The 25,515-nt window shown below is 33.6% G+C and overlaps 1 protein-coding gene across 2 annotated transcripts in view; it reads right to left on the reverse strand.

The window, feature by feature from the left end:
- Nucleotides 1-25,515, reverse strand: part of DMXL1 (Dmx like 1) — a 130,888-nt gene that overhangs the window by 52,604 nt on the left and 52,769 nt on the right. For both annotated transcript variants that reach the window (XM_007455839.1, XM_007455840.1), the window contains exons 21-30: nt 25,151-25,248; nt 24,013-24,178; nt 22,953-23,214; nt 20,730-21,823; nt 20,079-20,270; nt 17,551-17,627; nt 15,236-15,363; nt 14,470-14,718; nt 9,217-9,395; nt 4,482-4,612 (exon numbers count right to left, since the gene is read on the reverse strand). In XM_007455839.1, the coding sequence (XP_007455901.1) occupies nt 4,482-4,612; nt 9,217-9,395; nt 14,470-14,718; nt 15,236-15,363; nt 17,551-17,627; nt 20,079-20,270; nt 20,730-21,823; nt 22,953-23,214; nt 24,013-24,178; nt 25,151-25,248 (2,576 nt within the window). The remainder of the gene's footprint in view (nt 1-4,481; nt 4,613-9,216; nt 9,396-14,469; nt 14,719-15,235; nt 15,364-17,550; nt 17,628-20,078; nt 20,271-20,729; nt 21,824-22,952; nt 23,215-24,012; nt 24,179-25,150; nt 25,249-25,515) is intronic.

A 25,515-nucleotide genomic window follows, 5' to 3' on the forward strand; every position in this document is an offset into this window, starting at 1 on the left:
AGTGAACCCCAGCATGTATTAATAAATAAAAAGCACGTTATAAACATTATATATAGTATGCTACCTGCTACCTTCTGTGTAAGAAAGCAGCGGAAATAAATTTTACACACACACAGAGACACACACACACCCTTATTTTTGAAAACAGAAGGATAAACCAGAAACTAATAAAAATAAGTATCTGTAGAGGGTATACAGGAGGACTCAAGTGGAAGGGATATGAGACTTCAGATTTTATATTTTTATACAGATTTCCTTTTTTTAATTAAAAAAGATACTTTGGCTTTTTTTTTTAAGCAAAAAATTTCTTTCTTAGAGTACTGATTTTTTACTACTCTAAATTGTGGTAAAATACATATGACATCTTAACTGCCTTTAAGTGTACAGTTCAGTGACATTAAGTACATTCATATTGTGCAGCCACTACCACCATCCATTTCCAGAATCTTTTCATCTTGAAAAACTGAAACTCTATAACCATTAAACAATAACTCCCCATTTTCCCCGTCTCCTAGGCCCTGGCAACCAGCATTCTACTTTCTGTCTCTGAATTTGACTACTCTAGGTATCTTACGTAAGTGGAATTATACAAGCATTTGTCTTTTTGTGCCTGGTTTATTTTACCTATCAAAATGTCCTCAAGATTCATCCATATTGTAGCATGTGTCAGAATTTCCATCCTTTTAAACGCTGAATGATATTCTACTCTATGTATCTACCACATTCTGTATTGCATTCAATTTGCTGACAGACACCTGAGTTGCAATTATCCCTTGGCTATTATGAATAATGCTATTATGAGCATGAGTGTACTACTACCAGTTCAACACCTGCTTTCAATTTCTTGTGGTGTATATCCAGAAGGGAAACTGCTGGGTCATATGGTAATTCTACTTTTAATTTTTGAGGAACTGTCATACTGTTTTCCACAGTGGTTGCACCAGCTCACATTCCTACCAACAGTGCACAAGGGTTTCAATCTCTCCACACCCTTGCCAACATTGTGATTTTCTGTTTTTTTTGATAACAGCCAATCTAATGGGTGTGAGGGGATCTCTCATTGTGGTTTTTATTTGCATTTCCTCAATAATCTGTGATAGTGAGAATCTTTTCATGTGCTTATTTTGAAAAATGTCTGTTCAACTTATTTGCCCATTTTTTAATTGGGTTATTTTGTTGTTGAGTTACACAGATTGACTTTTGAGCCATGTAAATATTCCATACATTCAAAAAAACAAAATCAGGTTAACACAGGAAACCAGCAAATAAAAATCTCATACTGATACCAACACCAGACAAAGACATCACAAAAAAGGAAAATTACAGGCCAATATCAGTGATGAACATAGACACAAAAATCTTCAACAAAATACTAGCAAATCAAATCCAACAACACATTAAAAGGATCATACACCATGATCAAGTGGGATTTATCCCAGGGATGCAAGGATACTTCAGTATACACAGGGATACTTCAATATATGCAAATCAATCAATGTAATACACCACATTAACAAACTAAAAAATAAAAACCATATGATCATCTCAATAGACGCAGAAAAAGCTTTTGACAAAATTCAACACCCATTTATGATTAAAAACTCTCCAGAAAAGTGGGCACAGATAACATACCTCAACATAATAAAGGCCATATATGACAAACCTACAGCTAACATCATACTCAATGGTGAAATGCTGAAAGCATTTCCTCTAACATCAGGAATAAGACAAGGATGTCCACTCTTGCCACTTTTATTTAACATAGTTTTGGAAGTCCTAGCTACAGCAATCAGAGAAGAAAAAGAAATAAAAGGAATCTAAATTGGAAAAGAAGAAGTAAAACTGTCACTATTTGCACATGATACTACACACAGAAAATCCTAAATATGCTAACAGAAAACTACTAGAGCTTGTCGATGAATTTGGTAAAGTTGCAGGAAACAAAATTAATACACAGAAAGCTCTTGCATTCCTATACACTAACAATGAAAGATCAGAAAGAGAAATTAAGGAAACAATCCCATTTACCATCTCATCAAAAGAACAGAATACCTAGGAATAAACCTACCTAAGGAGGCAAAAGACCTATACTCAGAAAACTATAAGATACTGATGAAAGAAATCAAAGATGACGCAAACAGATGGAGAGATATACCATGTTTTTGGATTGGAATAATCAATATTGTCAAAATGACTATACTACCCAAAGTAATCTACAGAATCAGTGCAATCCCTATCAAATTACCAATAGCATTTTTCACAGAATTAGAACAGAAATTTTACAATTTGTATGGAAACACAAAAGACCTCGAATAGCCAAAGCAATCCTGAGAGAGAAAGATGGAGCTGGAGGAATCACACACCCTGAGTTCAGACTATACTACAAAGCTACCATAATCAAAACAGTATGGTATTGGCACAAAGACAGACATACAGATCAATGGAACAGGACAGAAAGCCCAGAGATAAATCCACCCTTCTGTGGTCACCTAATCTATGATCAAGGAGGTGAGAAAAGACAGTCTCTTCAATAAAAAGTGCTGAGAAAACTGGACAGCTATATGTAAAAGAATGAAATTAGAACATTCTCAAACACCATACACAAAAATAAACTCAAAATGGATTAAAGACCTAAATGTAAGACAGGATACTATAAAACTAAGAGGAAAACAAAGGCAGAGCACTCTCTGATATAAATTGCAGCAAGATCTTTTTTGACTCATTGCCAAGAGTAGTGAAAATAAAACCAAAACTAAACAAATGGGACCTCATTAAACTTAAAAGCTTTTGCACAGCAAAGGAAACCATAAACAAAAAAAGACAACCCTCAGAATGGGAGAAAATACTTGCAAACTAAGTGGCCAACAAGGGATTAATCTCTAAAATATCAAGCAGCTCATGCAGCTCAATATCAAAAAAACAAACAACCCAATCAAAAACTGGGTGGAAAATCTAAATTGACATTTCTCCAAAGAAGACATACAGATGGCGAAAAAGCACATGAAAAGATGCTCGACACTGCTAATTATTAGAGAAATGAAAATCAAAACTACAAGGAGGTGATCACACCGGTCAGAAGAGCCATCATCAAAAAATCTACAAACAATAAATGCTGGAGAGGGTGGGGAGAAAAGGGAACCCTCGTACACTGTTGGTGGGAATGTAGATTGGTAAATTGGTACAGTCACTATGGTGAACAGTATGAAGGTTCTTTAAAAAACTAAAAATAGAGCTACTATACCATGATGCAGCAATCCCACTCCTGGTCATATATCTGGAGAAAACTATCATTTGAAAAGATACATGCATCCCAACGTTCATTGCAGCACTATTTACAATAGCCAGGACATGGAAGCAACCTAAATGTCCATTGACAGAGGAATGGATAAAGAAGATGTGGTACATATATACAATGGAATATTACTCAGCCACATAAAGAATGAAATAATGCCATTTGCACTGACATGGATGGACCTAGAGATTGTCATACTGAGTGAAGTAAGTCAGACAGAGAAAGACAAATATTATATGATATCGCTTATATGTGGAATCTAAAACAATAGTACAAATGGACTTATTTACAAAACAGAAATAAAGTCACAGATGTAGAAAACAAACTTATGGTTCCCAAGGTGAAAAAGGATAAAGCAGGGGAGGGATAAATTGGGAGACTGAGATTGACATATACACACTACTATATATAAAACAGATAACTAATAAGAACCTACTGTATAGCACAGGGAACTCTACTCAATACTCCGTAATGCCCTACATGGGAAAAGAATCTAAAAGAGTGGATATATGTATATGTATAACTGATTCCCTTTGCTGTACAGCAGAAACTAACATAACACTGTAAATCAACTATACTTCAATAAAAATTAATTTTCAAAAAATCTCATAAAAACTTTTCTTTTCGATAAAGGAGTACTTCATTTTCCCTAATATACTTACTTGTTTCTTTTGGAAAAGTTATATTTTTCTATCACACAATTAACATACCATGTCATAATAAAATATATACACTTTTCAGATATAAACAACATATCATACTATCACTTATACATGTAAGGATATTAATGTAGCATTGGAGCTTTGAGGGTATTTGAACATTTATGATTTTTATATGTGTTCCACATATGCCATTTTTAAGACAGAAATCACTGACATCTTTGAGTACTAGTGTACTGAAAAGACATTAGATCTTTTAGGCTAAAACAATGCCGTTTGTTTACTGTAGGGAGCGAAGGGCAAGGAATGATATGACAGCAAGATTTATGAGAGCTGAAAAAAAGTACAGATTGTCCATTCAAGGGTAATCAAAAATTAACTGTGGAATTATTGTTAAGGAAGGGAATTTAACAATTTCAGCTAAAGAGATCTGGGTTATAATATAATTCACCAAGCTATTAATTTCATGTATTATTTTCAAAATTATAAAATGATTTTTTTAAAGAAGCTTAAAATTAAATATTCCATACCTATATGAATTTGAATTAGAATGCTCTTGGAGATGGAAATCTGAAGCTAAAACATCTTCATCTTCGTCATCACTTTCCAGACTCTCCTCTGAATCATATTCTGCTCTACTTTGAGAAGCAGGTAGAAAAGGCTAAAATTAAAAAGTTACAGAATTTATCATCCAACTATCTGATTTAACACATTCAATTATATAGTCTAATATTAGCAAGTTATTCCATTTTGGGGTACTTTGTTATAAGAAAGTAAAGTAACCAGTACTTGGCTGCTTCTTTTTTGACACTCTATGCCTTCAACATCACTTTACACAATTCCCTTATTTATTCATCCAATCAACAAAAATTTATTAAGTATCCACTATGTGTGAAAAGTATACTCAATGTAAGAAATTTTAAGACATATATATAGTCACTGTCCTCACAGCTCTTATATTTTAGTGGGGGAAAAAAACAGGCAAATAATAGAAAACTAAATATAAATTGTATTTAGCTGTGTTATAAAGAAGAAAATAGCATTGGGATCAAGAATATTAACCAGAGTTGAGCTAAGCTGATCATGAAAGGCCTCTTTGAAAAGTCATTTAAGTGAGACCTAAAGGACAAGAAGGAATAAGCCATTTAACAAGAGGGAAGAAAAGCATTTTAGGTAGTAGATATAGTATGTAAAAAGGCTTTAATAAGGTAAAAGAGTTTGGTATGGAAAAAAAAAAGAAGTTTGGCTGAAGCCTACTAAAGCAAGAGGATAGTGTTGGGAGAAAAGTTGAAGAGAACAGCAGATGACAGATCAGGTAGGGTTTTTGTACAACCCAGTAAAGAGTGTAATGGAATGCCACTGATGAGTTTTAAGTAGAGGATAGGTATTGAGATTTATACTTTAGGAATGTTACTATGACCATAGCCTTATGAGAGAAAAGTCAAATGTCAAGAGAAGAAATGGAGACATCAGTAACTAAGACAAGAGTTGGCAGTCTGGATACAGGTGTGTTATGGAGATGGAGAGAAATAACACATTCATGGTATATTTGGGGGAAAGCACAGATTTACTGATCAATTTGGAGAGCAAGGTAAAGAGAAGGAAAAGACGATCTCTGGGTTTCTGGCTTGAGCAACTATAAGGATGAAGATGCCGTTTACTAAAATGGGAGGACTTTGGTTGTGTCATGGGAAGTACTAAAGAAAATAAATATCAGAAACCTAAATCTTAGAAGATCAAGATTCACAGGTCAGGCAGAAAAGGAAGAAGAAAGAAGACTATGAAGGAATAAATAGTAAGGTTAGGAAATAAACTAGAAGAGACCGGGATCAATACAACAAGAGAGAAAAGTAATTCAAAAAGGAGGAAATAGTCACATGGGTTGAATACTGCTAAGAAGTCAAATAAGATGATGACAAAGAAGTTTCCTATACTTGGTAACATGGATACCACCTGAATCTCAACAACAGCAGGTTTAGTGGGGTAGTTGTGTCACAAGTCATACAATGGGTAAATATGAACGGGACCTATGGTAATAGAAAGATAATGTGTTTATAGTTTTGAAAAGTTGAAGGAGGACGGGAAGCAGAGAAATGGGATAACAGTTCAAAAAAGTTTTGGGATCAAAGCAGGATTTGGAATGGGAGAGAGCAGAGCACATTTCTGCTCTGAAGGGAAGAGCCAATAGTGAAGAGAGAAGGGTAGAGAAGAAAAGCAAGGATAGGATTCAGAATAGCAATGAATCTTTGATAGGAAGGATGCTTCCTTGATAATAACAAGAGAGAACAAGATGAGGGCTTCACAACAGAATGATCAAAGACTTTTGTCTGGTTCTATTTTTTTTTTAATGACATAAGATGATGTCATCAGTTAAGAGTGAAGATGAAAGAAGAGATGTGGGAAATTTGAAAAGAAAACTTATAAAATCTTGGGTCCAAAGAAGCCCAATAAAGAAACACAGCAGGGAGGGTAGAAATTCTGGAAAAGCTGAGCAAGGAGTTTGGTAAGTCCTCTTCCCAAAAAGCAGTAATGAAACTGGAAAAAGTTGTCAAAAACAACCATTTAAAGATACTGGAAACTGATCAAATACATACAACACATAGAGAAGTATTTACTCAAGAAAAAATACTGAATCTCTGGTAAAAAGTGAGCATCTGGCATTTTGGCCAAGGGGTACTCCTAACCTAATCCCTGCCCTCTGTGGCCCATTTGTTCTATCAGGGACAGCAGCCTGTGAGGACAAAGAACTCTGTGGCCTGGCCAGAGGGGGCTGAATTTAATAAGAATTCCATGCCCATAAATCCAGAGAAAACTATAATTTGAAAAGATACATGCACCCCAATGTTTACTGCAGCACCATTTATAACAGCCAAGACATGGAAACAACCTAAATATCCACTGACAGATGAATGGATAAAGAAGATGTGGCACATACATATAATGTAATACTACTCAGCCATTAAAAAGAATGAAATAATGACATTTTCAGCAACATGGATGGACCTAGAGATTATAAGAAGTGAAGTGGGGCTTCCCTGGTGGCACAGTGGTTGAGAGTCTGCCTGCCGATGCAGGGGACACGGGTTTGTGCCCCGGTCCAGGAAGATCCCACATGCCGCGGAGTGGCTGGGCCCGTGAGCCATGGCTGCTGAGCATGGCTGTGCATCCGGAGCCTGTGCTCCGCAACGGGAGAGGCCACAACAGTGAGAGGCCCGCGTACCGCAAAAAAAAAAAAAAATAAATAAGTGAAGTAAGTCAGAAACAGAAAGATAAATACCATATAATATCACTTAAATGTGGAATCTAAAATATGGCATAAATGAACTTATCTACGAAATAGAAACAGACTCACAGACGTAGAGAACAGACTTGTGGTTGCCTAGAGGGAGGTGGGGTAGGGATTGGGAGTTTGGGATTAGGGGATGCAAACTATTATACAGAGAATGGATAAACAACAAGGTCCTCAATCTATATTCAATAACGTGATAAACCATATGAAAAATATGAAAAAGAATGTATATAAATGAATACTTGAATCACTTTGCTGTACAGTAGAAATTAACACAACATTGTAAATCAACTATACTTCAATTAAAAAAAACAACAACAACGAATTCCATGCCCAGCAGCATTGTCAGAAACAAGAGTTCTCAGCAGCAAACAATTAGGGAAGGTTAACATTTCAACTACCCTGAGGCTGAGATACAGATTGGAGCAAGGGCAGACCAGCCAGAAATTTAACCAGATCCAGGAACAAGACAATTAAAGAAGGCCTTGCTAATCAAGAATCATATACCCAGCAAAAGTAAAACTATGCTTTAAAAATGAAGGTGAAATAAAGATATTCCAATATAAATAGAGTACATAATAAACATCTGTAGAATGAATCAATGACTGAAAAAGGCAAAGTGAAACAAGGTGATATAAATTCCCTTCTTTACCCTGAAGCATGCAAAAATTACAAATGTTCTGTGACCATTTAAAAATTTGTCAGAACATTAAAAACTTTTACAGTCAGCTATAAATGTATAGGAAAATGAAAAAAAATAGTAAAAACAATACTTATTTAGTATACTGTAATTAGAAACAGTGAGAATTAAAGTGTTTTATTTCTTTGTAAGAAATTTATCAAGAGTACTTTGAACAGTGCTGGCCTTCTTCTAACTCAGGAATCAAAGCAAGCTTCTTTTCTAATCGTTAGCAAATCGTCATACTCCTTTCTAAGTTTGTATCAGCGTCCAACTTTTTACTCTTTGCACTTTCAATGTTGTAAAATATTACCCAGAGTTCTTTTAATGTGAAGTTTTTTGCCAATTTCACTATCTCTGGGACATCTTCATCCTTTTGCCACACTTTCCTCATTTATGTTGATAAGCCGGCCTTTACTAATTGCCTCTGGCTGTACATCTAAAGTGTATCAAATGACAGCAATGTCAGTATTCCCAAAGTTAGCTATTTCTTCTATAACTTTACTTATATTTGATTTGAATTTCACTTCTAGTACTATCACTTTTCATTTTTCAGTTGCACTTTTATCTGTGTAGCCAATTCCCTCTTCTGATTAGCCAGTTTTGTAAAATGTCACTTGAGTTTATTATGGGAGATAAGGAGGCAAGACAACCACATGCTTTTCTGTCTGTGTATGAACTGAATACTGAATAACAGGTACTAAATGACTAATCACTGACAGACTTTGAAAGAACTGTTGTGATTGGTCACTGATCATGAAGTGCATCTGTTATGTACATAGTGATTTGTGGACTGAATAGCTAGCAGGAAAGTTTGTACTTTATGAGATTACTCATATTTAATAAATTGTGGTAACTTTAAAATTGAACAGTGTTGTTGAGGGACATACTATTTAACTAAAAACTGAAATCTGTGTATATAAGGACAATGCAGGACTGCCTGGAGTACAGAAAAGGAATTAGAGTATGGATGGCACTTTGACTTCTGGCAGTCTTGATTCCTTAATTACTATCAAGCATTAAGGTGCTAATAACCAATTTATCTTTTCATCTTACTAAGAACGTTGCTTTGTTTAAAATGCAAAGATCATAATTTATAAAAGAACTGCCTTAAAACCTGGTTGAAATATGTCCAAAATATTTTAGGGTATATTTTGTGATAATGCACCCTGATAAAATGAAAATTTTCTAAACCAGTGTGGAAAAATATCTGGAAACACCAACAATTACACTTATTTTAAACAGTTTCATTTCTGTTTAACTACACAAATAATCATCTGGATAACACTTGTATTACCTTGGCAATGAAATAGTCCCAGATACTGAGCTCAGGTGGAATGAACTTCTCTTTAACTATCAGTGATTCCTGGCTTACTGGTGGTGAGGAAGAGGTCACTGAGGGAGATTCTCTGCAAGACATTTTTGATGGCCTAAAACGTTTGTTCTGTTTCTCTCCTTCTTCCACTAGTGAAGAAACTAACAAGAACAAAATAAAGTATTATAAAATAAGTACAATTTTCATTGTTCTGATTTCACCTATTTTTACATAAGACCTAAGGTTAACTACAAGTAAGTACATACACAAAACTGAGATTATTATGATAGTAAGGTAAGAAAATAGTGGAGGAAGTGAGACAAAAATCATCTTGTATAGTGATCTTTGTTTTTATCTCATCTTGTCTCTTACTCTCTGAATGTTGACTTATCTAAATTATCTACATCTTTCTATTTTGTTTTTTAAGAATATCATGGGGCGGGGGGGAAGAATATCATGGGATGTCAGTGGTAATTAAAGGCAACAACTCAGTTATGAGATTTTTCAGTAATCACTTGGCCTTTTATCTACTAAAAAACTACTGCTAATTTTTCACTGAAAATATTAAAAAATTCAAACACCAAAACTACCTACTAAACTGATTCATACTTTTAGAAATGGCTTGGAGATAGAATTTTCTAGTCAATGGAACAACAAAGAAGAGGGAGAAAATGCAATCTTCATTGTTTTAACTTCTAAACATTTAACAGTCAATATTCTCTTAGTATTTTACCTTAGAGTATTAAGGGCATTAGCAAAGAAAAACAAGTTATACAAATGTTTAATCAATACTAAGTCACTAGATGCAAATCACCAATAGAAAATCAAGGATCTCCTGGACATAGTCATGGTCTAATAGATAGGTAAACAACCCCATTAAGGTACACCAATATTCTTCTTTAATGGTTACAGCAAGAAGTCACTTACCTTCCAAAGGAATACAAGTATTTGTGTTTTAATACAATTTTGTTTTATTGCTTGAAGCTACTTAGCTTGCATAAACAGCATGCTCATGCATTATATCAAGCTACAGCCAAGCTGAGTCTAACAGAGTAATTTAGTTACTTCAGAAAAAATGAAATAAAGATGAATAAAATTAGTATACAAAGGGATTGCTAAAAAGTGGTATGTAATCATTCAAATAACTTTAAAAAGAACCATCATATTCAATGTGTAATTTTTTCTCTCTGATCTTATAAGCAATTGATAATCAATAATCATGTTTCTAATATATCTGTCGCATACATTTATATACATTCTAAAACTTAAACAGTGGTTTTACCAAATTCTCATTGAGTAAAAAATTTAGAATATAAGGGTATTTTTTTAATCTGTCAAAAAAATTAATGCTATGCTTTAAAATAAATTTATCACTTGACAAATATTACTATTCTCCTTGTTTTGTTTTTAGATTATTAGAAGGCATGTGATGTGAACACAGACCTTTAGGGAAAAATAAAACTTACAATGCTAAATTCACAGATTTTACCAAGCTTATTATGTCATAAAAAAGCAGAGTTTTTAAAGCAAAACATAAAAAAAATTTTTTAAGAGAGAAAAACATTTGCAAGTACAGTGTGTGAACCCAGATAATTGACATGATAACAAGAAATTAACCACACTGAGGGGAAACATTTAAAATTACAGACTCAATTCTGGAAGTATAAAACTTCTTATTGAAACATTTCTGATGCACAAGGACAACAGGGGAAAAATGGCAAACAGGTTCACAGTACCGAATGTTATATTACCTGAAATGCTACAAATTAAAAGCCCTTAGTGATACCTCCTAGCAAACAAGAAATGATTTGAAGCTTATCATTAGGGTAGATGCTCCCTCTTCTTTTCCCTCAAATTGCAGCAAGACCTAAGACAACTTTACGCTTATATCACGTTGGGTTCGAGTGGTCATGAAGCTTAGGGGCACCAATAGAAACTGTGTAGCTGCTGGGTGCTTAACCATTTGTTTCTGAAAAAAGCTAATCATAAAATATCAAGAACTGTGTCACTCCTTGGATACAAACTGATTCTACTGTTCCATTATTAAGGTAGTAAATGGCTACTTTACTAGTAATAAAAGAAAAAAATCAGCATTAGGGAGAAATGAAAAGGAACTTGGATATAGATAGAACTTATGAATTATAAGGGGCATTAGAAGTTAGAAAGTAGGTAAAGAAAAACTAAGGTATGCACAGGAATAACGACAATTCTTATACCTGCAAACATTATTATGAAACACAAAAATTCTTAAAAGATTTTGTTTTGCTTTACAATATGCAATAAAAAGCAAAAGTATGGATTTCTCACTGTTAGCAGAAAAAAAAGTAATTTTTCAAAAACTGCTATTGCTTATATGATCGTCTACTTTAAAACTTAACCATAATAGAATAATTCAGAACTCCATGAACATTCACCCACGCTATAGTTTTAATTAATTAGAAAAAATAAATCCCTCATTAACATATGTAGGAATCACAAAGTAAATCTGATTAAAAAATAAAATACTGATTTATGTACCTTAACATTTTTGTTAAGAATTCTGACCTGCTGAGTTAAAGTCTAATAAAAATCATCTACCATTTTCTTATATTACAAAGTTTAAGTCATATTTAAATTTTATGTCACTAAAAGTACATTAAGTATATAATAGACATGTAGAAAGAAAAATAATTTAGTTCGTAAGACCATTATTGCAAAGAAAATTAAAATCAGAATTTATACCAGAACAAGGAAAACAAATGGTAACTTTTAAAATCTTATAGTACTAAGTTTATGAAAACACTTTTTAAAAACAGATTTTTAAGGGTTCTAAGCATGTATTTCATCTTCAATATACAATACATTGACACTGAATAGATGAATAGGTTGTCAGGAAAATGAAATATTCTAGACCTGTCAGTTTTCATTTGGCCATATTTAAACACTAGAAACTAAAAATATATCAATATATATAACAATTTTGGCTGAATTCAGATCAACTTTTCTAAAACAAATCATTTTATTCCCTTGGTCAACAATGTATACTGAATATTATCTAATTTAATTACACTCTTAGGACATCATGATTACATTCAACAGTAATTCGAACATACAGGGCTGCTTACTTACAACCTAAAATTTATCAAGCTGCTGTGCTGCTTTAGTTGGTGTGCTTTCAGAACAACATAATAATGCCTTCAAAAACTGAGATTTCAGAACTCTGCCTTATACTGAAAGCCACCCCTGCTTGTCCCTTTGTCTTGGTTGATTTTCTGTTCTCAGATTTTGTCTCTCCAACTGTCAGTTTATCTGCCTCACAGGACTGCTACTTCTAATTACTATTACTGCCTTTACTACCTAGTATCTTCACTTCTTCCCTTTATTCTGTTTTTCTATTTTTTTCTTTTTCTACTTGTTCCTTCACAAACTAAATCAGCTTTAGAAATAGCAGACCTTTGGCTTCATCATTAAATGAGCGTACTCTTTTTTCTGGTTAGCAAACTGACGAATCATATCATTTATGTTTTTTGTACATGCTCCTTCAGTTACATCCATGATTGATTGCATTCAGAATAGTTTCTGGGTTCTTATAGACAGATGAGCATCACATAATCAATATGTGGCTATACCCAGCCCCATCACTAAGTAAACCTCATTTTTTAAGTATCCTGTATTATCTGGCTACCATGTCCCTACGCAAGAGGTTAAACATACAGATGCAGATAATTTTTTCACTTTGATTATTTCGGATTCAGTAAGTGGTGAGATAGAGTTGATTATATGATATTTGTAACTACAAACAGCTATATCTTAGCGGCTAAACAAAGAACAACCTGGACTTTGAGTAAGGTTGTTTATGTATCTGTGCTCAGAAATACTCCAGGAATTGTTGAAGTTGAGGCTTGCTGACTGGTTAGTAAAAATGTATTTTTAATTTTTTACAAGTATGTGGACATTCTATTTCAAGAATTTATCCCTTTATAACATGTTGTAATAACAAGATCACAGTCTTTAATCTCAGTAGACCTATAAATCGTACTCCCTCTCAGACTTTGAAATTTTTTCTATAATGAATTCAAATATCTGAAGTTAAGTATATATTCCAACATGAGTTTCATAAGTTAGTCTTTTCTATTTTTATCCATATAAAAAATAAAGCACAGGAAATTACTCTTTAAAAATTAGAAAGGAGATGTTACAAAATTTAAAATATTGTTAAAAATTTAAAAGCCAAGATTATCACATATGGGCTAATAAAAAAAAGAAAACTTAAAGGCAGAAAGCATCATGAAGATTCTTTTCAGGTCAAAAAGCTTGTTTCAATCTTTTAATAAATACAGTACCTACAGTTACAACATTAGAAAGTTAAGAAAAGGTAATACAACTGTTTAAAATACTTACTTTACATGATATTATAAACACTTAGAAATCCAAAACCCTAATGGCTGGAATCATAATATGCAGAACATAAAGCAGCCTTATTTGAAATGTTTTTCCAGTCATTTCAAGCCATAGTCTGATTTATTATGATTAGCACTGACGTTTCTTTATTTCTACACATTTAAAAATATGTTAAAGTCTAAGGAATAGAAAACATCAAAATGAAGAACTTAAAGCATAATAAAAAAGCAGGGATGGTTTTCTAAAATGCTAATCATTGTTTTAAATCAAAAATATGACTTGATTAATGGAAAATTTTCCAAGTGCCAAACAAAATAAAACTGGCCCACTGTACCCCAACCCCTCCAAAACAACACAAAGCAAGCTGAACTGTAAAAGCCTATTTCTAAAGCTAGTATCTTGCCTGCAAGACTGGGAGGGCTATGAGAACTGATGGTTGAAAGAGCTTTGGAAAAGCCCACACATTCCATGGAGAATACCACTACCTGGTGGGGGCTAGGCATAGCAAAGTACCTTCCTGCCAAAGAAAGAAGAGAGATCTGATTTGGGATAGAACAAAAACCAATGTTACAGTATATTTCAAAACAAATGAAAATTTCAATAGTAAAAGATTTTAAATTACATTAGATAGTTCTAATCACTGGTGCATGAGTATCTTAAAGTTTGATAATTACACCAGAAACTTTATACTGCATATTTACCACAAAACTATTTGTTCATGCTTTAAGAAAATGGTCTGTAACAGAACTTTCTGTGAATGAATTAAAATGTAATTACATTTACCAAAGTTATCATTCAGATGAAAAAATAAAGCTGCAGCCTTAAAAAATAAAATAAAACAGATTAAAAACTAACCAGGTAAAGCTTTTGAGCATGTCTGTTCTTTGCTGGGAACATGTGCACCTCCACCAAATACAGCAGACCACATTTTTTCATTTAGAGGGTGGGCCACAATCCGAAATAGTTCATTACTAGAATGTGTTGCCAAGCCATGGATGAAGAGACTAAGATACACTGCTGTGAGAATCTCACAGAGCAAGACTGTAAGCCCTGACTGGGCTTCCTCCCCAGAAGAATTCAAAAGTCGAATTAGAGAAGTTATTCCTAGGAGAAACAACAAACATAGCTACCATTAGCTACCATTGACAATAAATTAATAAATAATCAATATTTCCTAATTTTTGAAAAAAGTTACAGCATCAGGATTAAAATATTTTCTGCCATAGACTCATAGACTAGTAGAGGTTATTGCAGTTAATGCAAAAATGTTGAGCTACTTGTTCAATTTAGACAAACACTGGAAATCTGTAATCTGATCCAAATCTGATAGATAAAATTTCATTGCCATAACAAATGTTTTTCTATTACGACAAAAGCAAAATTATAAGAAGTGATATAACAAAATATTTGAGTTATTTTAGTATGATGATAAAGGAAAAACTAATATTACATAACTGGATAATTTTTAATAAGTGATGAATAATAAACTGGTATCAATTCTAACAATAGTTAACAACAATGATTATCATACAGCAAACCCAAGCCAAACCTACTTTTTCCTCATCCGATTAAATTCAATAAGGCTAAGAAAAACACTCACACATATATAAATTATTTATACCTGGCCACTGAGCTGGTGATGTATTGGGAGTTATGGCTTCATCTAAGCTTCCTGTTTTCAAAGAATATCGATGGGGAAGCAGTACTGTCTGATACACCATTCCAGTAAACTGATTTGTTTGAAATGAACTAAGAGAAAAAAATTTAAATAATAACAATCTATAATGAACTACAATAACAATGATATAATAAAACAATAATAATAACATACAATGATCTAAAATGAATTTCACATGTAATACTTCCATGTTTTAGATCTATCATCTAGGGTACCTTAAATACAAAATTTTGTGTATTAGTTATACTGCTTTACACCTAAGTACTGTGCTTTATAGTCTAGTATTATAATAAAACAAAGTGTCCTTTAAATTTTCTAAATTAAAACAGACATGATAGCTTTTAAATATATTTACTGTAAGACATAAAATATGTACAAATGAAAAAACTAAATCATTATTGACCACAAGTAGCAAGCTTATATATCAAAATTTAAAACAAGGTTACTGAGTTGAAAAAGTCAGTTTAGGTTCAATTTGATATTTAATAGCTATTCTACGCTACACTAGGGTAGGTTATATCAGGTATATGCACCAGATAACAGGTGTTTAATGAAACACATGGTTTCCGTCCTCATGCAATTTATATAGTCTGGTGGGGGAATCAGACACAAATAATTTTATCATACTGTTTTTAAAGACAAAACCTATGCATACAGTGATATGAAAGCAAAAGGGAGGAGTGATTTCACACAGTTTGGGAATTCAGGGTAAGCTTCTCTAATTAAATGGCACTTGAAGCTAAAACTAAATAAACTGATCAATGGACAAAATAAATTACAGCTTGACACAAACTACGAAATAAATATGATAGAAAAATGGTATGAAAAATTTGTTAAACCCTGTCAGTAGTTCCTATATCATATGTAAGTAAATGAATATAATATTTTAAAACAGCACACTTATTTGTTTAGATCTGTTCTAACTGGCAAGTTGTCTTAGTTCTAACAGTTTGATACATATGGAAATAGCTTCTCTTGCTTTACTTTCCATTTTCAAGATGGCAGAGTAACAAAAACCAAAAATCTCCCCTGCTAAAGTAAGCCTATGGAAATGATAAGAAAGATAAAAATATGTTGATGAAAACAAAGCCATGCTCAGTAATAAGAAAGTGAACTTTTGGAGGACCAAAGTCAAAGAAATCAAGTTGAAGCTACTATGGGAATACATAACCAGAGTAGTAAGCTGAGGTGACCCCTGGGAGAATTCAAACACATAAGATAAACAGATAATCAAAAATCAACACAAAGGAATGTTGACATCATGTAAGAGAAAACAAACTCAGCAACATACCTACACCTGAGGAAGCAAAGACTTACTGGAACATTAAGGAAAGTGGTTTATACTCAGAGATGTTTAAAAAAAATAAAACTAAAAAAAAGACAGTAAGTTATTTTTTTTAAGTGGCTATTAAAATAAATAAAGAGATATTAAAATTGAAAATAGAATTTCTAAAACAAACTCAAATAGGCTAAATAAAACAAAGGACATTGCTGAAGAATGAATTAGTGTCTGGAAAATGAAGCTAGGATTTCTCCTGAAATGAAGCAAAAAATAAATAAAGAAATAACGAAAGGGATCATTTGAGAGGAAAGCTAAAAGAAAAATAAGAGGGACCCACAAGTTCCAATATCTGTCTCATATAAGGAAAGAGAAGAGAGAAGATAAAATATTTGAAGAAATAGAGTAAGGGAATTTCAAAGAACTAAAGAAAGATACAGACCCCCACAGTGTCAAACTACATGTTTTGAAAGCCTAGATAAATTATAGTGAAACCTTAGGACATAAAGAGAAAAATCATAAACATCAACTACTCTGTAAAATTTTTCTCAGTTCCAAGTCAGTCACTCCCTCCTCTGTGCTCCCTGAGATTTTACTTCCTATCATCTTATAGGACATATCATTTAAGTATGATGTCATGTTACATATCATTTATCATTTCACATGTTTGTCTCTAACTAGATTGACCTTAAGGAAGGAGACCTTATTCTAGCGTATATCACAATGTCTAGCATTAGACAGTGATCAATAAAAGGCTGCTAAATAAGTTATATTGTGAAGAGTTTACTTGAGATGCATTTGCCATAAAGACATATGCTAAAATTTCAAAGATGAAAAAAAAGGACTCAACACTTCAGCCATATGCTTTTTGCATTATTTAAGGTGGACTGCAGTACACAGTATTTCTACAGCAAGAGCATACAAATTCTCAAACCTCATCAGTTACTGCAAACATTCTTAAATTTCACAAGATATTTACCTGTAGTTATGACTACCACAAAGGCACTGATAAATACAAGCAGAAAGTGAAGCTGCTAAAGTATGCATTACATATACCTGGAAAAAAAAAAAACAGAGTTATAACTTTGAAAAATGTAGCTTTTTTTCAAGACCTAATATAATCAGCATTTTAAAAAAGATGAAAAAACTATTTTGCCCTTATAAACTATTTCCTTTTTCTCCCTAATACTCATTTCTGTCTGAGAGGTCTTGTGACAAACAAATTAAAAACACACAAACAAACAAACAAAACCTGAGGACTTTGGCAGAAATTATAAAACAGACACCTACTACCTAATTTGTTTTAAGGGCAAACAAGAACAGATGTTAGCTTATTCAGTAGTGCAATGAGCCATGCATTAAAAGCAAGCCCTCCAAGACTCAAACTGCTCCTTCCTCAACCAAAATATGAAATCCAGCATGGTAAATGACAGTTCACTTATGAACCGATCACTGAATATACTATCACACAGTCGAGTTACTACAGAAAACAATTTGAAGAGAGTGAAATTTTAGAGAAAGAAGGTATGAAAGACAGCAACTGAAAGGCAAATATGTGTACTGACGAAGACAGGGCTCTAAACATGGCATGACAAGAGAAGTAACAGAAGTAGATCTGAGGATGAGGGAGCAGCTTAATCTAGGTAAGAAAGGAGGCTAGACTATTAAAAGACCAGGTTCTTGATCTAATTATAAGGTATGATATTCTCTTGTGCATATTAAAATCTAATTGCTATTTTTCCTTCAATTATCAATAGACATGTGATATGAATTAAAATCAAGGACAGCATCATATGAATGAAGACAACGAAGACCACATACAACAGACTACAAAAATGATAGTATTTTCTAGCTTCTCCTATCAAAAGGTGGAGTCTATTTCGCCACTTACTGAATTTGGGCTGAGACTTGCTTTGTGCAAGAGGACACAGCAGAAGTGATGTGTTATTTCTGAACCGAGTTCTCTAAAGGCCTTGCAAATTCTACTTTTGCTCTTTAAACCCCTGGAACCACTATATGAAATAATCCAGGTGAAATGGTTAATTTTATGTGTCCATTTAACTGGGCCAAGGGGTGCCCAGAAGTTTGGTCAAACGTTATTCTGGATGTGTCTGTTAGGGTAAATTTGGATGAGGTTAATATTTCAATTGGTAGACTGATTGCCCTCCCAATTGTGAGTGGGCCTTATCCAATCAATCGAAGACCTGAATAGAACAAAAAAGCTGATGTATGAGGGAACTTCTGCCTGGCTGCACTGATCTGGGACACTGGTCTTTTCCTACCTTGGGACTAGAACTGAAACACTGGCTCTTCTTGGGTCTCAGGCCTGCTGGAATTTGGACTCGAACTTACACTATTACCTATCCTGGTTCTCAGGCCTTTGTACTTAGACTGGACCTACACAATCTGTTTTCTTGGGTCTCCAACTTGCCAACCGAAGATCCTGAGACTTCTCGGCCTCCATAATTGAGTGAGCCAACTGCTTACAACAAGGCTCCTTCTATAAAAACACACGCACACACCCTATTGGCTCTATTTCTTTAGAGAACCCAGGCTAATACTCTAGGCTTGCCTACTGCAGGATGAAACACATCCCAAAGTCTTTGGTCATCCCAAAGTTTCCTGTCAGCTTTGCAAACAGTCTGCCAACCACCAGAAATGTAAATAAGGCTATCCTAGGTCATCCAGAAACCAGTCAACATGCCTGCTGACCAAAGACAAATAAAGGTATCCAGCTATCAGTCCAGTTGGCCCACAGAATCATGAGCAAAATAAATCATGGCTATTTGAAGCTATTAATGTTTCAGGGTGGCTCTTAAGCAGCAAAAGCTGATACACCAGGGTTATGCTTATTATTTGCTTATTATTAAAGTTGAATATGGAATAAAGTTTGGTTAAAATCAGCACAATCTAAAGAAAATTAAATTCCTAATTGTATAATATGCAATGTGGGCATTTATTCTACTGAGCAGTATAGGAAACAAAGTGACAAAATTAATTTATAAGGGTTAAGGTTATCCAGGAAGGTAAAACTGTAGGAGAGGCTACCACTAGACACAAAGAAAATGGATGGCATGATATCACAGCCTGTGAGGTGGGGGAGAGAATCAAATGCAGACTATGAGGAAAAAAAAGAGACACTAGTACTTTTACATAATATTAAGTTTCTGTCTCTAAAAAAACCCCAGCTTTTTGGCTAAGTGTACTGCTGAAGATTTACTCATAAATGTGCATACACACTATTACGCTTACCAAAATGATGCAGTTAAATAAGACGAAGTAAAACTTAAAAACTGAAGTACCCTACTGGGTATAAGTAATACAAGTAAGATGAACCTGGCCAATAACAAAAGTTTTCTTTGATCAAAATCAATATAAACTTGGCAATGAAACAATCACTATGCATAGGATGATGTTTAAAATTGCTTATAAAAAGCCTTAACACTTATCTTTTAGTTTTATCATAGTATATAGGTAAATTAAATGTCTGAAACCAAGCATACTTACTTTATTGCTTTGGATATCAGGATGGGGTGGTGAATCAAAGTTTATTATGGCATGCAGAATATCATGTGTTAGATTACTAAGGTGCAATAACGGATTGGCAACTACTGTTTTGGCACTGGCTGTACAAGCAAAGAGGAGAGGTACTGAGGTTTGTTCTGAAAGAGGGCTAGGAAATATTGGTTCTGCTGTTTCCTTAAAAAACAAAGGGAAAAAAGGTTAATCAACTATTTATAGTTATAATCCATTAAGTAATTCAGGGTCTCTTTGAAAAACTTCAGAACAATTAAAAATTAAAAGCATAACAAACTTTTACAGAGTTAGAAGGGACCTGAGGAGATCAACCTTCCACCAATTATAATGAAAAATGATGGGACAATACGCTCGTATCATCATCTCACAAGGCATTCGTATAAGAATGTTTAATATGAATTAAGCAGATCACAGGGTCTGATATCAAACTGTCCTTAAACCACAATGCATTCACAACTCTAGAAATTCATAATATGAAGCACCACACAAAAAGCAGAATTCCTTAAAGCAAGCATAATTAAGAAAATCAACAATTTTAACATTTTAAAACTAAAAAAGCTATCGCATAAACTGTTTTTCATACAAGTAGTATTTTGACTGGTTATCATGTAAGTTACATACCTGCTGAGATTCTTGTAAAAGCAAAATCAATTCCATTCTCACAGATGCAAGACCCCCACCATGGGATCCATGCAGTATGCAGTAACTAAGAAACATCCTCAAGAGTGACTGATATTTCAAAAGCCACTGTCTTTTTTCCCGAAAATTTTCTCTCAGTTGTTTCACTTTGGTTTGATGAAGCAAATCTTCAGCATCTTCATTTAATCCAAATGCATCTCCATTTTCACCAAATGCAGACTGTAATTCTTCAGGCTCTGAACAATAGTCACAAGTTCTCTGAAGGGCTATCACCTCTTTTTCAAGCCAGTGGTACAGCTGGTATCGCAATTTTCCACCATCTATTTCATATCCAGTAGATAAAGTACGAAGTTCTACCGTGAGAATCTTTAAACATGCTCTAAATTTTAACTGAACTGCAATGATATCTTCTGATGGATTTAAAATGTCATGTTCATCTAGTGTGCTGAGAGAGTCTGTGTACTTAGAACTTGTTTCATCTATTTTTTTCCCTACTTTTCTCTGTAAAGGTTTTAGTTCTTTCATTGAAACAGGGAGATCCTCATTTTCTTCATCGTTATCACTGTCCCATTTTAATTCTAAAGAGTCATCCTGAAATACAACACTTGGTTGGCTCCAGTCAAAAGAAAGAGTGGAATTTGACTGCTTCTCTGAGGAACCCTCTGAAGAAGATCCAAAACCATTCATCAGTGACTGTGACCAATCAACAGCAGAAGACTCATCTTCCCTTGCATCCAATTTGAATGGAGAAGAAGGAGAACAGACTTTACTAGTATCCAGAAAACTAGATGTTCTACAAAAAGGTTTCGTTTTTTTGATGACTTTTGGCATCTTTGATAATACTTCCAAAGCCAACATAGGGCAGCCAGCTTTTAAATGAGCACTGGCAGTAGTAAAAAATAATCTTCTTTCACTTAAATTAATTGTTCCTGCCAGTCCACTTTTTCCTGTTAAACTCATGTGTGTGGAAAACGCATCAGATGATCCAAAATGACGTCTCAGCAAAAGAGGATGTGTTCTTAGATAATTGTAGAAATTAAAAACGGCAGGATTGCAGGCTGACATCATGACTTGATCTGAAAGTAAATTCATTTTATGAGCCAAGAAAAATTCTTCAAGGGTTGTACTGTAGCCCTTTTTCATTACCATGGCACCTTTATCTACTTGGTCTTGTGAGAAAAATTTAAGAGACCAAACTAATACATAGCACTGAATAGACAAGAACACAGCTGTAATGAAAGCGTTCTAACATAATAGGAAAACAAAGATTATGCTGATTTCACATCTCTTCAGGTAACAATCTAAGACATTTTAAAACATCCAGTTACACACTCTTAGTTCTTTTTCTCCTACTTTCCTGGACACTTCATCTCAGTCAGTCTGCTTTGCTAGATCTTCCTCATCTTCTCTACTTTTAAATGCTGAGTGTCCTAGAGTTCAGTACTTGACCCCCTTTCTATCTACACTCCCTGAGTGAACTCCTACAGTCCCATGTCTTTAAATACCATCTATATGTGATAACGTGCACATCTCTATTTCTAGTAGCAACTTCACCCTGTAAATCTAGAATACTATATCCAAAGGCCTACATTATGTTTCCATTTACATGTACATATTCTTGCCTCAAGGCCTTTTTATTTACTGTGCCCTTGGCCTAAAAACCAGATATCTGCAATGACTGATTACTCATTTCAATTAGGTCTCATCTCAAAGGTCACCTTATCTGAGAAGTCTTTTCTATCTAAAGCAACACTCTCCAAACTCTGCTCCTAGCCTTCCCCTATCACTTATCTATTGCTCAAACTAAAAACCCAGGAGTTAAACTTAACTCTCATTCCCTTCATATTCCATATCCAATTCAGTCCTATCTAGTCAACCTTAAAATTATAGTTGAAATCCAACCACTTCTATTTCCCTGTTTACACTATTTTCTTCAAAACATTTATATTCAAACGTTGAAAACATCTATGTTCAACAAGGAAATCCAAAGTCCTTGGTTTTCAAAGGATTTAGCTTCCTTGGGGGGGGGGAATAAAAAATAAAAAACTGTATACATAACTCTGTCTCCCCAACTAAACCATAAAGTCTTAGACCATGTATGTCTTCAATTTGCTCTGCATTATCCTTAGCACCCAACAGTGTGCTCTGAACCTAACAAACACTAATAAAACTCTTAAGCATTAACATCTTAGAAGTATAGCTTACCATCATCCTCTCTGATAGGTTGCTTTATTAATGTTTCCAGAGCACTACTATAATCTTCTAAAATCCAATATGCCATACTCCGAAGAAAAGGATCATAATGCATATTTATATTCAACAAACTGAGTTCACTGACGGGAGAATCAATTCCCAAAACTTTTTTACGTAAAATAGATTTATATGTTGCAGATGTATCAAATTCAGACTCATAGAGTCTTGCTATTACAAGAGCCAACTGAATGTCATTCAGTTTCTCAAGACATACCTTCAAAAACAAGAAATATTGTTTATAAATAAGGGTATCTTTCATTTTAAGGTAAACTCAATTGACTCACTAATAACTAGATGAACACAAAGCTTTATTAATATCTGAAATTAGTGAACAAGGATAATAAACAAAACATATGCTGCTTGCTTCAGCAAATCTACTTGACAACATTTATGTTAATTTATCTGGTAGTACTAAATACATATTTGCAAAAAGAATTAGCCTAATGAAAAAATACTGAATAATTGCTAAAATGACATGTTTTGTTTTATTCTTGAGCTTTTACCCTTCACCATCCACCTCAGCAGACTATAATGTTTCCAAATCAAAAAGATGTTTTGAATCACTTGTATGAAACTCTGAGCAAAAGGGCAATTTGAAACAGAAATGTTATACTTTAAATATTTATAACTTTTTGTAAGGTTTACTTAGAAATAATTAGCTAAAAATTTCCTAAGGTTTGTCAACTAACACAGAGCCAAATATACGTCCGACTATGTTTAAAGTGACAGGACAAATATTTTATTTTTTTAACCTGTTCATAAATATTCTTAAGAGTCAGATCAACTACCTATCTCTACCAACCAACACAACCTGGTTAATTTTAATTCTGTATAAATATCATTCAAGCTAAATGACAAAATTTTAAAGTCACCATTAAATATTACCAGTTACTTTAGGCATTAAGCCTTGTGTTAGTTCCACTATACTTGAGTTGAAATTAAAAAACAAAATTGAAACCATGAAGAGCTTAAAAGGATGACAATGCTATTTTTAAAAAAATTCATTCATTACCTCAATCGCATCTCTGAGGCAACCAGCTAAAAGAAAAAATGCTGCTGAATGTTCAAATCTTTGTTTTCCTAACAAAGAAAAAGCATTCTTTAAAGCTGCTTTACGCCATCTCTCATCCTCAAAATTGTGCCCAAAAAACTGTGTCATCTTGGAATCTTTTTGGGATCTATAAAGAAAAAAGTTTGAAAATTTCGGAACATAATGCTTCTACATCAAAACCAATTGTTATGAAGTTAGCCACTTAAAAGTTAAGACTCAAAAGAAACATTTACCAGTTCATAAATTACTATACATCTGCTGCTTTTCTGAGCAATAATAACATTTATGGTAAACATTTACTTTTCCATATAAATTTCAGAGATTATTGAAAACATTCTTTCAAACTACGAAGAAACTACACTAACAGCACTGTGAGAAATTATTTTTAAATCTATACAAAATATATAATTTGCATTAACTTCTGTGCTATTTTACCATTTAAACTTAATCAACTGCCTTTACCCCCACTGCCCACCTGAAGATGACTTTGATGATAAATATCCAAGGAATTTGGCCCGAAGCAAAACAATCCTAAAAGATCTAGTCTCTTACAACTGACTGATACCATGATTTTCCCCCAAAGGTTGCTGATCATATGGATATATCTAGAACTGAACCCCAAATGAATAGTGAACTATTTATGGCGATCACGCTCACCAAGTCTAGCTGAGAACAAGTGAAAGAGAAAAATTCTAAATGACTCTAGCTCAAGAATGGGGTCAGGGCCCTTAGGAAGAGGGTGGTTTGGAAGGATAGCCTGGTCCAACAGCTCCTTGATAGGGCAGAGGGTAGATGTATCTTCAAAGCTCCACCAATTCATCTTCTTCCCCACTCCAGATAAAGTTTCTGGTTTAGTTTTTGTTCTACAGGAGCACCATGAGAAGTTATTAAAATAAGCAAAAAAAATGTTTTTCTGGATGATAAACCTAAAAAAAGCTAATGTGACCTCATCAAGATTCTTCTGCTCTGTAACCTGGGCTTCTTTCACATGAAATCTCTTAAATACAAAAATAACTAAGAATCCACAAGAATCACACTAACAAATCTTTACTTCATATTCTATGGAAAGTTTTTCATTTTGAAGCACTTTTTCACCTACCTATATAATCCCCAAATCACAGCTTTCTTTTTCATTGCAAAGTAAAATATGGCAGCATCTAAAGGATCATTCTTTTTATAAAAGGCTGCTTTGGCTACCTATAATTAGAAAATATTGGTCAAAATTTCACGATAACAGTTTTTAATTAAATAAACAAATACTTTCCTTCATATATGAGACTGTCATACATTCTCTACTTAAATTTTCAATAAACTAAAAATTATGTGTATGAACACATGCATGTATATGTAAATTTATTAATTTATTCATTTATTTTATAATTACAAAAGTAATCATGGTGGTGGCCTCCAAGATTACAGAGATGGAAACAGGACTACACTCTTCATTGCAAGCTCTTCTGTACT

Source organism: Lipotes vexillifer, unplaced genomic scaffold, assembly GCF_000442215.2.
Source record: "Lipotes vexillifer unplaced genomic scaffold, Lipotes_vexillifer_v1.1 scaffold78, whole genome shotgun sequence".
In the NCBI taxonomy this organism is placed as follows: domain Eukaryota; kingdom Metazoa; phylum Chordata; class Mammalia; order Artiodactyla; family Lipotidae; genus Lipotes; species Lipotes vexillifer.